General features: G+C 40.0%; 1 protein-coding gene across 1 annotated transcript in view; it reads right to left on the bottom strand.

The window, feature by feature from the left end:
• Positions 1-1,790: 1,790 nt before the first annotated feature.
• FAM155A (family with sequence similarity 155 member A) overlaps positions 1,791-12,752 on the bottom strand; it is a 686,348-nt gene continuing 675,386 nt past the window's right edge. Inside the window, exon 3 of the mRNA XM_040425238.1 lies at positions 1,791-2,089. Coding sequence (XP_040281172.1) covers positions 1,791-2,089 — 299 coding nt within the window. The remainder of the gene's footprint in view (positions 2,090-12,752) is intronic.

Below are 12,752 nucleotides of genomic sequence, written 5' to 3'. Positions count from 1 at the left end.
CTAAGTAAGCACAGACCAGAGGTAAGGACTGGGACAGCACTACTGGAACAGCAGGAGATTTAACTGGTGAGTACTTTTTCTTATTATCGCCACCCTTTGTGCACATTTCAATAACTCAAATGCCCATTTAAAGGGGTTCTATGAGAAGAGAAAAATAGTTTTTAGTTTTTTTTCCTCCAAATGGAGCCACTATTGTCCATAGGCTGAGATGAGCTGCAATTACAGACCAAGCCAATTGACAAGAAAAGACGCTGGTTTTGAAGAAAAAAAAATATTTTTCTAATCTTAAGCAACCATTTTAAAAGCCGCTATAATAGATTATTTTTGCACGGAGGTAGACACATTTTTTTCTCTCAGATTCCATATGAAGGATTGCTTTTGGAGCAAAACAGCTCTCTACATATGGCACCCAATGAAGCCTGTACAGCAGCACATGGAGGCCAAGTTTTTGGGAACAGCCGTGGCTATCAACTGTCAATATCCAAAATAAATGCCATCAAGCATAACAAGTATATAACTTATACCAATTACATACAATTATTTCTAACTCAGATGTAGCTCTTCTATAGCTAAAATGACCCACCAGGATCTTTTTATTTGCTTGTGCAACCAATCCTTGTTGACCACCTTAGCTAAAACCCATGTCACCAGTATATCTTGTATTCCCCCCCCCCTAAATTTGAATCCCTATGTTAAACAATTCATTGAGTAGAATACATAGACTCCATTGCTTTGCTGCATTAGGAGGAAATTAGCAATTTAAAGAAGACTTCAGCGTTCCTCTGGACCTTCCTGTAATAGCTAGCCTCTCTGCATGTTCCTAGTATACATACCAAAATATATTTTTATGTTTGATATGAAATACTGTAACTACAGCAGAAATTAAAACAGATGAATGCCAAAATTGTACCTCCAATGTGAAGTCCTTCAACTATATTACTCACTGAGCTTAACTGGATTAACATACAGAATTCTGAAAGGCTGCTCATGTTCAACTGACCAGTGAAAAGACTGGACATTTTCTTTTTCTTTGAAATGGGAACTGGAACCACACAGTTTGCTATAGGTGCACATAAAATGGGAAACTGCCCAACACTTTAAGAAAGAGTGTTATTTTTTTTACTCTTTTTACCCTCTCCCAGGTATAGTCCACAAGATTTGCCCACTCTGTTGTCTTGCGCGACAATGACGTTCACCCAGCGGCCTGGGTGTAAGTATTAAGCATCGTCACACAGTTAAAACTAAACGGATTGTATTATTTTCTTGTTTTCTGATATAGTTTTTCTTAGTTTTTTTGCTTCAAGGAGATGGGTAAAACAATGGTTTATATGGGCAGAATTGATACTAGTATAGTTATTGTTTGCTATGATGGGGGTTCATAGCATTTCTGCTTCAATTGTAGAAATCGACAGGACATAAAAGATGAGTACAGACAATGGCTAGAAATATATTGACAGTGAAAAGACTCAGTATAGCTTTGAGAAACCATCCCCAAAAAATAAAATCCTGTATTAACAAGTGCAAAATCAAACAAAAATCCATACATTAAAACACAGTGTATAAAATGGTGTGAGAAATTTAAGTCACCATACAGCCTTTTAGTCAATAAAAAGCTGTCCCATTTTGTCCTTGAAGAGTGGAGCTTGGCCCGTCTTGCCATTTTTACACAGGTTGACTTGTAAAAATGAGTCCTAAGGTACAAGCACCTTGTTTCTGTGACATGTGACTGTAGCGTTTTGCTGGAGTGGGCCAGAGGGGTGTCTTTTCAGTGAATTATTTCCTTTTTTTTTCTATTCCTCATTTGTTGAATGGTCTTCCAAAATTCTTAAGTTTTCAAAACCCAGTCCTGTTGAGTTTTGTGCTGCTGAAACTGCTAGTACAGTATGTAATAGTATCAGTACGAGAACACACAGTTTAAGTCTACTGTTACACAGTCTGGATGCTGATGAAGCTGTGAGTGACGTCCTGTGACACAATGTTGAGTCCTGCTGTTGTTTTATAGTCCCTTTGGATTGGTTATCTCTTGATAAATCCCATCTGACATCACAGCATTCTGGTTCTGCATTGGTTAGATAGTTTTCATACAGCCCTGCAAGACAAAGGGAATTCACTTATTCTATAATGGCTGCACAAAACAAAAACAATGTAATCGTCTGTGAAATATTAATCCCTTCCTAACAGAGATTTTCTGTTTTTGCGTTTTCTTTTTTCACTCCCGAGCCATAAATTTTTTTATGTTTTCTTTATTCATTTTTTTATTCTTTATTTATGCAATTACATAGAATTAGAGATGAGCGAACCAGTCGAGATTCTTTTGCTGTCCGATTTAAAAAAAAAAGTTTAGTTCAGACTCAAATTGATTCAGGCCAAACTGAAATAGCTTTAATTGCACTGAAAGTTGGTACATAACCCCCTTTAACCTCTTTAAAAAAAATTTCATCCTCCTCCCCAAGATCTGGAATGCAATGACAGCAATAGTAAATGATTTCTGAGTGACACTGACATACATAACCATGGGTAAACACATGTTTGATGGCGGTAACATACAGCGTGTTTAAAAAGACACATGTCTCATGCTTTTTCATATTCCAAAGCTTCCAGATCTTGTACCTTATTGGGGACAGATGATGTTTAAACACAGATGGTGTTGTGAGATAAAATAAAAAATAAAGGTGTCTTGAGGTAACATGATCGTTGGCAAGTGGCATTAATGGCAAGATGCAGGCCGCAGCAGAAGCCATACAGAACGTGATGGTAGGCAGATAGATAGATAGATAGCAAGAGTGGCAAAATGGGGCATGGGCAGCAAGGTGAGGTCTATTTATCGCATTCAGCCTGCCTGGACTGTGAGAAAATGTTTGTATTGATGCAGTAATCATGTACATTTATGCTGTGCCCAAACAAATTTAATCCCCCTTCCCAAGAAAATTTTACAATCTCAACTGGGTGGAAAATAAAGATTGAGGCATTAGTGGCATGATGCAGGCCACAGCTTTGCATGGACATTGAAAAACCGCTGGTATTGATGCAGTGATCACATACATTTATGCTACATCTTAAACTAATTTAACACCCCTGCCAAGAAAGTGTAAAAAATTTAACCTTGTGGAAAGTGAGTACATGGAAACTGACCCTCAGGCGTTAATGGTGATAAATGGCACTACTACTACCCACGTTCTGGTTACGGGTCTTTTGTTTGGAACCCTTCCATAGCTCGGACATTAGTCATCTCAGATAATGCTGTGCACTACTATGTGTATTGGTGTAGTGAACACGTACAGTACAGACCAAAAGTTTGGACACACCTTCTCATTCAAAGAGTTTTCTTTATTTTCATGACTATGAAAATTGTAGATTCACACTGAAGGCATCAAAACTATGAATTAACACATGTGGAATTATATACATAACAAACAAGTGTGAAACAACTGAAAATATGTCATATTCTAGGTTCTTCAAAGCAGCCACCTTTTGCTTTGATTACTGCTTTGCACACTCTTGGCATTCTCTTGATGAGCTTCAAGAGGTAGTCACCTAAAATGGTTTTCACTTCACAGGTGTGCCCTGTCAGGTTTAATAAGTGGGATCTCTTGCCTTATAAATGGGGTTGGGACCATCAGTTGCGTTGAGGAGAAGTCAGGTGGATACACAGATGATAGTCCTACTGAATAGACTGTTTGAATTGGTATTATGGCAAGAAAAAAGCAGCTAAGTAAAGAAAAACGAGTGGCCATCATTACTTTAAGAAATGAAGGTCAGTCAGTCAGCCGAAAAATTGGAAAACTTTGAAAACTTTGAAAGTAAGGGCTATTTGACCATGAAGGAGAGTGATGGGGTGCTGCGCCAGATAACCTGGCCTCCACAGTCACCGGACCTGAACCCAATCGAGATGGTTTGGGGTGAGCTGGACCGCAGAGTGAAGGCAAAAGGGCCAACAAGTGCTAAGCATCTCTGGGAACTCCTTCAAGACTGTTGGAAGACCATTTCAGGGGACTACCTCTTGAAGCTCATCAAGAGAATGCCAAGAGTGTGCAAAGCAGTAATCAAAGCAAAAGGTGGCTACTTTGAAGAACCTAGAATATGACATATTTTCAGTTGTTTCACACTTGTTTGTTATGTATATAATTCCACATGTGTTAATTCATAGTTTTGATGCCTTCATAGTCATGAAAATAAAGAAAACTCTTTGAATGAGAAGGTGTGTCCAAACTTTTGGTCTGTACTGTATATACGCTGCTAGCTTGAATATAATCAACAACCCCCCCCCCCCCCCCAACAACAAAAAAATCTATAAAGAATTTGTGAATATGAGGAAACAGATTTGGGACTAAATTCATTATCACTCTCAGATACTTTTGGTGCTAACCTGTCTATTGGTGTAGTAATCACATAGCTGCTAGTTTGAATAAATAAAAAAATTATTGGAAACATGTTTGTGAACACAGAATAAAAAGGAAACTGATTTAGGCCTAATTTGTTATCCCTCACAGATACTTTAGTGTGCTGACCTGTGTTTTGGTGATGATCACCTATATGCTAGTTTAATTACATTGAAAAAGTCACAAAAAACATTTAAATTCCAACCGTGTGGAAATCGAATTCATGAAAATGGACAATTGAGGCTTGATGTCCAATTTCTCATTAAAGGGGTTGTCTTATCAAGGACAATGGGGGCGTATCGCTAGGATATGCCCCCATTGTCTTATAGGTGCGGGTCCCACTGTAGCACAATTACAGTTCCCCAATTTTCTAGTCCAGTCACTCTCAAATTTACAGGTGATGTTGAATCACACTGGATAACAGAAAAAAAACCTCTTACTTCTATAAGAAAGATCAGCTAGACATATATTGGTATCCAAAAATATCAGATAACTTTAAAATTTGTCCCAGCACAAAGCCACGATTCTCTTTTTCTCTTACTGGACATCAAACAAGAGCCACAACAAATGAAATCTCCTGGGAAGATTTTTTATTAAAAGATTATATATCAAATAAAGCAATATATCTCATATCTATCTATCTATCTATCTATCTATCTATCTATCTATCTATCTATCTATCTATCTATATATATATATATATATAAAGAAGGACATATATATATGTATGTATGTATGTATGTTCGGCGATCACTCAAAAACGCAACCATCAATTTAAACAAAACTTGGTATACACATCTCTTGCTACCTGTAAAGAAATCTTGTGGGGGTCACAGCTCTCTAGCACGTACCGTTCCTGAGATATTCCCAAAAAATACAAATATGGCACATCACATGACCTACATTAGCCAATAGAAGCCTGCAGGTCTTTCTCTTCATATACCAACTGCCATAAACACGGTCACATGTCCCTTATCAGCCAATAGAAGCTCGCAGGTCCTTAGTCTCCACAAACACACAGTTTTACACCAGGATTCCATAACAACCAAGCCATTTTTCTTTACTGCTTCAAAGGGTCAGGGCTGTGGATGACACTGTTAGGGGAGCGGAGTGCTGTAGAGGTGACAGTTCAGGGGACAGGTAGGGTGGCCTTAAAAGACGGACTTAAAAACCCCGCCCCCATGACCCATCAAGCCACACCCCAATCTGGTTAGGTCACGCCCCTCCCAATCTGCAGCCGTAAAAATCTACTTCTGTCAGCTGCAGGGGTGGGAGGGACGGTGACTTTCTCCCTGCAGCTCACGCTGAGACAGTGCAGTGTTCAAAAGGACATTCCTGCGTGAGATATTCCCCAAAAATGCATTAGCCAATAGAAGCCTGGTCACATGACCCTTGTCAGCCAATAGAAGGTCACAGGCCCTTAGTCTCCACATACACACAGTTTTACACCAGGTTTCCATAACAGCCCAGCCATTTTTTTTCACTGCTGTAGGTCAGCTTTAAAGGGGCAGGGCGCTGTGGATGACACTGTTATAGTGGATACTGTCGATATCTCTTAATGACATACACAAACATTAAATTAAATAGATTAAATATATCCATGCAAAGCCGGGTCCTTCTGCTAGTATACTATATAAAGGAAAAAACATAAGAAGAAAAACACAATAAAAACTAAAGTTTCTCCATTAATGCCCCCTGGTAGATCCAACTTTACCCAAACAAACATTCAATAGATTCTAGTCAAATTCAAAACATAATAACCTGTCATATTGTATTGCTTCTAAGCTGTCTCCACATACAGTCAGGTCCATAAATATTGGGACATCTACACAATTCTAAATTTTTTGGCTCTATACACCACCACAATGGATTTGAAATGAAACAAACAAGATGTTCTTTAACTGCAGACTGTCAGCTTTAGGCCTCTTTCACACGGCCGTTTTTTTTTTTCCGTTTCGCGGGCCGTTTTTTGCGGTCCGTATACGGTCCGTATACGGAACCATTGATTTCAGGGGTTCCGCAAAAAAAACGGAATGTGTTCCGTATGCATTCCGTTTCCGTTTTTCCGTTTTTCCGTTCCGTTTAAATATAGAACATGTCCTATATTTGGCCGCAAATCACGTTCCGTTGCTCCATTAAAGTCTATGGGTCCGCAAAAAAACGGAATGCATACGGAAGTGCATCCGTATGTCTTCCGTATCCGTTCCGTTTTTTGCGGATCCATCTATTGAAAATGTTATGCCCAGCCCAATTTTTTCTATGAAATTACTGTATACTGTATTTGCCATACGGAAAAACGGAACGGACAAACGGAACGGAAACGGAAACACAACGGAAACAAAAAACGGAACAACGGATCCGTTTAAAACTGACCGCAAAACACTGAAAAAGACATACTGTCGTGTGAAAGAGGCCTTAATGTGAGGGTATTTACATCCAAATCAGGTGAACAGTGTAGGAATTGCAACAGTTTGCATTTTGCCTCCCACTTGTTAAGGGACCAAAAGTAATAGGACAATTGGCTTCTCAGCTGTTTCATGGCCAGGTGTGTGTTATTCCCTCATTATCCCAATTACAATGAGCAGATAAAATTTCTCTAAATTTTCACATCCTTAATTGATTCAACATATAATTTCTGCCAGTAAAGTATACCTAGTAAGGAAGTATAAAAGTTTTATGTTTAAGTTTAAAGAAGTAAATTAAAGGATTGGTTTGATTATACAGTCAAGTCCATAAATATTGGGACAGCGATTTTTTTGTGTCCAATTCGGCAGATTTTTGAAAAATTAGATTATTGTCTGAATCGATTCTGCACAAACTGAAGTTATTCCAATTGCCCCTGAAAATTAGTAAATTACACCCTCTAGTATCCTAGAATTCAGATTAGTAATGTTTTCTTTTTGTTAATTTTTTATGAATGTTTGCCCTTTCTTTCCCAACACCCCCTCCCTAAGCTCTTGAATGTAATATAATAATGTAATATGATAATATAAAATATCAAATACTCTCCTGACACTGACATTCATAGTTATAGATATACACATATATTCCAAAGCTTCTAAAAATTGTCCCTTATTGGGGACAGATGGTGTCTTAACACATACAGTGTTATGAGAATAAGACAGTGGCTTGTTGTGAGCAAGCGTCCAAAAATTTGGCCTAAATGGGGCAGATCCTTGCTCATGTTTATATGCACACACACACACGTTAAAGTCAGAAGAAAGAGTATCTCGTTCTACACAAGTATTCAAAAATGATGCATAAACAGGGATAGAATGCCTGCCCATATTTATACAGCTATTAATTGTCAGAAGATAGAGAGACTTGTTCTGAGAGAGCCTGGAAAAGTCTACCTTGTAATTGGGAGAAGCAGCAGTAAAGTGTGGATGTAGAAATGGTAGGGTAATAGTGGCATACGGCCACAATATTAGTGGCAGCGGTAGCAACATAGCATGGTACAAACAAAGCTGTAGATGTCTCTGCGGCTGTGTAGGGGTGGTGGTAGTACTAGTAATGGTGACTGTGTAGCGTTAATGGTAGTAGCAGTAGGGTATTGGAAGAGAAAATAGGGGATTAGCAGCAGGGAATAGCAGCTGTGGCAGTGGCAGCAAATGATGGTAGGCAGGCCACCAATAGCAGTGGCATGATGGCAGCAGCAGCCATGTGGTATGGAACATTATGGTAGCCAGGCACACAATGATAGTGTCAAGATGGTGGCAGCAGGAGCAGACATATGGTGCAGAACATGATTATAGGCAGGGGACAGCAAAAGAGGCAAGTTTGAGCACCATAAGCGAGGTGAGTTTTTTTTTCTCCCTGGCAGTGACGCTCTCCGCTGCGATTGGACAGCGCTACAGCCAGGGTGAAGGAGACGCCCATTGAGAAACAGGGCAGTCTCCTCCTCCCTGTACCGATGCTAATTAGCATACCAGACAGGAGAATACTACATCCGGAAGCTGTATGAGTAATACACACAGTATTACTCATACAGCCAATGCATTCCAATACAGAAGTATTGGAATGCATTGTAAAAGGGATTAGACCCCCAAAAGTTGAAGTCCCAAAGTGGGACAAAAAATAAAGTAAAAAAAAGTTGAAAAATAAAGTTTCCCCCCCAAAAAATCTAAAGTTTCAAGTAAAAATAAACAAAAACGTCATTTTCCCCAAATAAAGTTAAAAAAAATTGGTACAAAATAGGGATTTTTTTTTTTTTTACATATTAGATATTGCCGCGTCCGAAATCGACCGGCTCTATAAACATATGACATAACCTAAACCCTCAGATGAACACCGTAAAAAAAAAGCTAAATAAACCATTTTTTGTCACTTTACATCACAAAAAGTAACCGATCAAAAAGTCGTATGCCCACCAAAATAGTACCAATCTAACCGTCACCTCATCCCGAAAAATATAAGCCCCTACCTAAGACAATCGCCCCGGCTTGTTATTTCGTCCCGAAAATACATAAGTTGCTGTCCCACCCCCCGGGACGACCTATTGTTGCCGGAATGGGATCAGCCACTGAACCTGTCTCTAGGTACATTGATTGGCTATTGAGGCCTTTACTCAGAGGTACTCACACGTACCTTAAGGACACTGGGGACTTCCTCCGCGCTCAATAATTTTGAGTGGCGGGAGGAATTCCGCCTTGTGTCCTTAGACATGGAGAGTTTGTACACAAGGATCCCCCATGATTTGGGGTTGAAAGCCATAGCCTTGGTTTTGAGTCGCTCCGACAAGAGTCCTGTTTTTTCACAGTTTTGTACAGGAATCCCTTGATCTAATGCTCACTAACAATGTGTTTCAATTTGATCGCCAGTGGTACCGACAGATACTAGGTACAGCGATGGGCACACCTGTGTCGTGCACTTTCGCTAACCTGTATCTGGCGGTATTTGAAGAGACATACGTCTTCTCCCTGGGGAACCCCTTCCTGAAGTACGTCCACCTCTACCTGCGTTATGTGGACGACATATTTCTGGTCTGGTCGGGCAGTGAAGAGGTGTGTAAGCAGTTCGTACAGCACCTAAATGAGATCAATCAAATGAATATGAGGTTTACCCTCAACTTCGGTGGCAACACTCTGGATTTTCTGGATGTAAGGGTCATTTCAGTTGATGGTGCACTACATACAACAGGCTTTCGTAAGCCGACCGCAACCAATTAGCTGCTCCACCAGACCATTTTTCATCCTTCTGTAGTGAAGGATGCCGTCCCCTTTGGACAATTTATCCGCCTACGTAGGATTAATAGTACCGACCAAGGCTATTTCAGGCAGGCCCATCAGCTCAAGGAGAGGTTGCTCGAAAGGGGTTACCCCAGGAGAGACGTGATCGATGCTTTGCATCGTGCTGCCCTTCATCCATGCCATAGTCTCCTCAAGGATAAGATCCAGCGTAATGATCAGGACAGATTTGCGTTTATTTTCAAATTCAGTCCAGCTGCGGACATAGTGAGACAAGCTATGTTAAGCAATTGGGACCTCTTGAGAGGCGAGTCCTCCCTGGGGGATGTTGCTTCCAAAAGACCTCTTATCACCTTCAAAAAATGCCACACTCTTAAAGATAGATTGGTTCATAGCATTTTGAGACGTTCCAAACAAACCAACTGGTTGCAGAGCAGAAAACCGCAGGGTAATTATAAGTGCGGAACGTGTTCGTTCTGTTCTCATAATTCGCAGAGAAAAATACTTTCCTTAGGGGGGGGTTACACATAAAGTCAAAGACTTCATCACGTGCCGCACACCCTATGTGGTTTACATCGTAGTCTGTATTTGTAGTAAGTTTTACATTGGTAAAACCATAAGACCTTTATTTGAAAGAGTACGGGAGCATTTGAGTTCTATTAAGACAGGCCGGGGTTCGCCCTGCCTCATTGACCATGTCCGTGCGATCCATAATGGTGATCCATCCAGCATCTCCTTTGCTGGCATCGAGGCCGTGGGACCCATCCCTAGGGGTGGAGACCGCCACCGCCTCCTGCTGCAGCGGGAGGCTCAATGGATCATCAGGACTGGTGCCATGGGATTGCACGGGTTGAATGATAAAAATGATATGGCTGTATTCCTATAGTTCCCTGTTTCCTCGTTACCTTGTTGGACACCATGGGGTTCACCCCGGCTTTGCTGATTATGTCTGTGCGACCCACGATGGTGGCCCATCTGGCCTCCCCTTTACTGGCATCGAGGCCGTGGGATCCATCCGGTTGGGTGCTTGTCACCGCTGCCTCCCGCCGTGGTGGGACGCACGATGGACCGACATTGTTGGCGCTATGGTGGTTAACGGGTTAAATCGTATAAGTGATTTAGCTGTATTCCATTAAGGTTTGTACTTCCTCATAACCCTGTCATGCCCTTTGTAATTTGTTGCCTCCAGATGGATATTGTTTTGCCATTTTGTTTTTGTGCTGTCTTGCACTGTCACAATGTTTCCTTCCCATGTATCTTTACACAGTTGCGCACCTGTGGAGCGTCGATTGGTCACTATGGTGATGATCGGAGGCTCGTCCTTAAATGCACGGCGGTGCGCCTGTGCGTCATAGCGGTCTGAGGAAGCTCGAGTCACGCGCGAAACGGCCGTCACCGCCGATCCACACCACAGGGCCATTCTGCTCCCCATCCTGCACACCTCTGCTATGTTGAAGCATTAAAGCCTTTTGAAACTTCATCAGATCCTGGTGAGTGCCGCGTTCCTTTCATCTACTTGCCATTATAAAAAATTAAAAAAATGGCTCAGAATGTGGAGACACTAAAACATCTTTTTTTTTTTGCTTTAAAAAAGCAGCTATTGTGTAAAACTTAAGTAAATAAAAAAAGTATACATATTAGGTATTGCCGCCTCCGTATCGACCTGCTCTATAAAAATATCACATGACCAAACCCCTCAGATGAACACCGTAAAAAACGAACAAACAAAAAAACGGAGCAAAAAAAAGCTATTTTTTCTCATCTTACATCACAAAAAGTGTAATAGCTAGCGATAAAAAAGTCATATGCACCCCAAAATAGTGCCAATCAAACCGTCATCTCATCCACCAAAAAATGAGACCATACTTAAGATAATCGCCCAAAAACTGAAAAAACTATGGCTCTCAGACTATGGAGACACTAAAACATATTTTTTTTGTTTCAAAAATGATATTATTGTGTAAAACTTGCATAAATAAAAAAAGTATACATATTAGGTATCGCCGCGTCCATAATAATCTGCTCTATAAAAATATTACATGACCTAACCCCTCAGGTGAACACCGTAAAAAAAAAAAAACGTGCAAAAAAAGCAATTTTTTGTCACCTTACATCACAAAGTGTAATAGCAAGCGATCAAAAAGTCATACGCACCACAAAATAGTGCCAATCAAACTGTCATCTCATCCCGCAAAAATCATACCCTACCCAAGATAATCGCCCAAAAACTGAAAAAACTATGGCTCTCAGACTATGGAGACACTAAAACATGACTTTTTTTGTTTCAAAAATGAAATTATTGTGTAAAACTTACATAAATAAAAAAAGTATACATATTAGGTATCACCTCATCCGTAATAGCCTTCTCTATAAAAATATCACATGACCTAACCCCTCAGGTGAACACCGTGGAAAAAAAAAAAAACGGTGGAAAAAAAGCCTTTTTTTGTCATCTTACATCACAAAAAGTGTAATAGAAAGCGGTCAAAAAGTCATATGCACCCCAAAATAGTGCCATTCAAACCGTCATTTCATTCCGCAAAAAATGAGACCCTACCTAAGATAATCGCTCTAAAACTGAAAAAAACTATGGAGACACTAAAAGATGATTTTTTTTTATTGAAAAATGAAATCATTGTGTAAAACGTACATAAATAAAAAAAATTGTATACATATTAGGTATCGCCGTGTCCGTGACAACCTGCTCTATATAAATACCACATGATCTAACCTGTCAGATGAATGTTGTAAATAACAAATAAAAACTGTTCCAAAATAGCTATTTCTTGTTACCTTGCCTCACAAAAAGTGTAATATAGAGCAACCAAAAATCATATGTACCCTAAACTAGTACCAACAAAACTTCCACCCTATCCCGTAGTTTCTAAAATGGGGTCACTTTTTTGGAGTTTCTACTGTAGGGGTGCATCAGGGGGGCTTCAAATGGTACATGGTGTCAAAAAATCAGTCCAGCAAAATCTGCCTTCCAAAACCGTATGCCATTCCTTTCCTTCTGCGCCATGCCGTGTGCCTGTACAGCAGTTTACGACCACATATGGGGTGTTTCTGTACATAATCAGGGCCATAAATATTGAGTTTTGTTTGGCTGTTAACCCTTGCTTTGTAACTGAAAAAAAAATCTTAAAATGGAAAATCTGCCAAAAAAGTGAAATTTTGAAATTGGATC

This window comes from Bufo bufo, chromosome 3, assembly GCF_905171765.1.
Source record: "Bufo bufo chromosome 3, aBufBuf1.1, whole genome shotgun sequence".
Taxonomy (NCBI): Eukaryota; Metazoa; Chordata; class Amphibia; order Anura; family Bufonidae; genus Bufo; species Bufo bufo.
The sequence above is the reverse complement of the archived record's forward strand: the minus strand, read 5'-3'. Positions and strand labels throughout refer to the sequence as shown.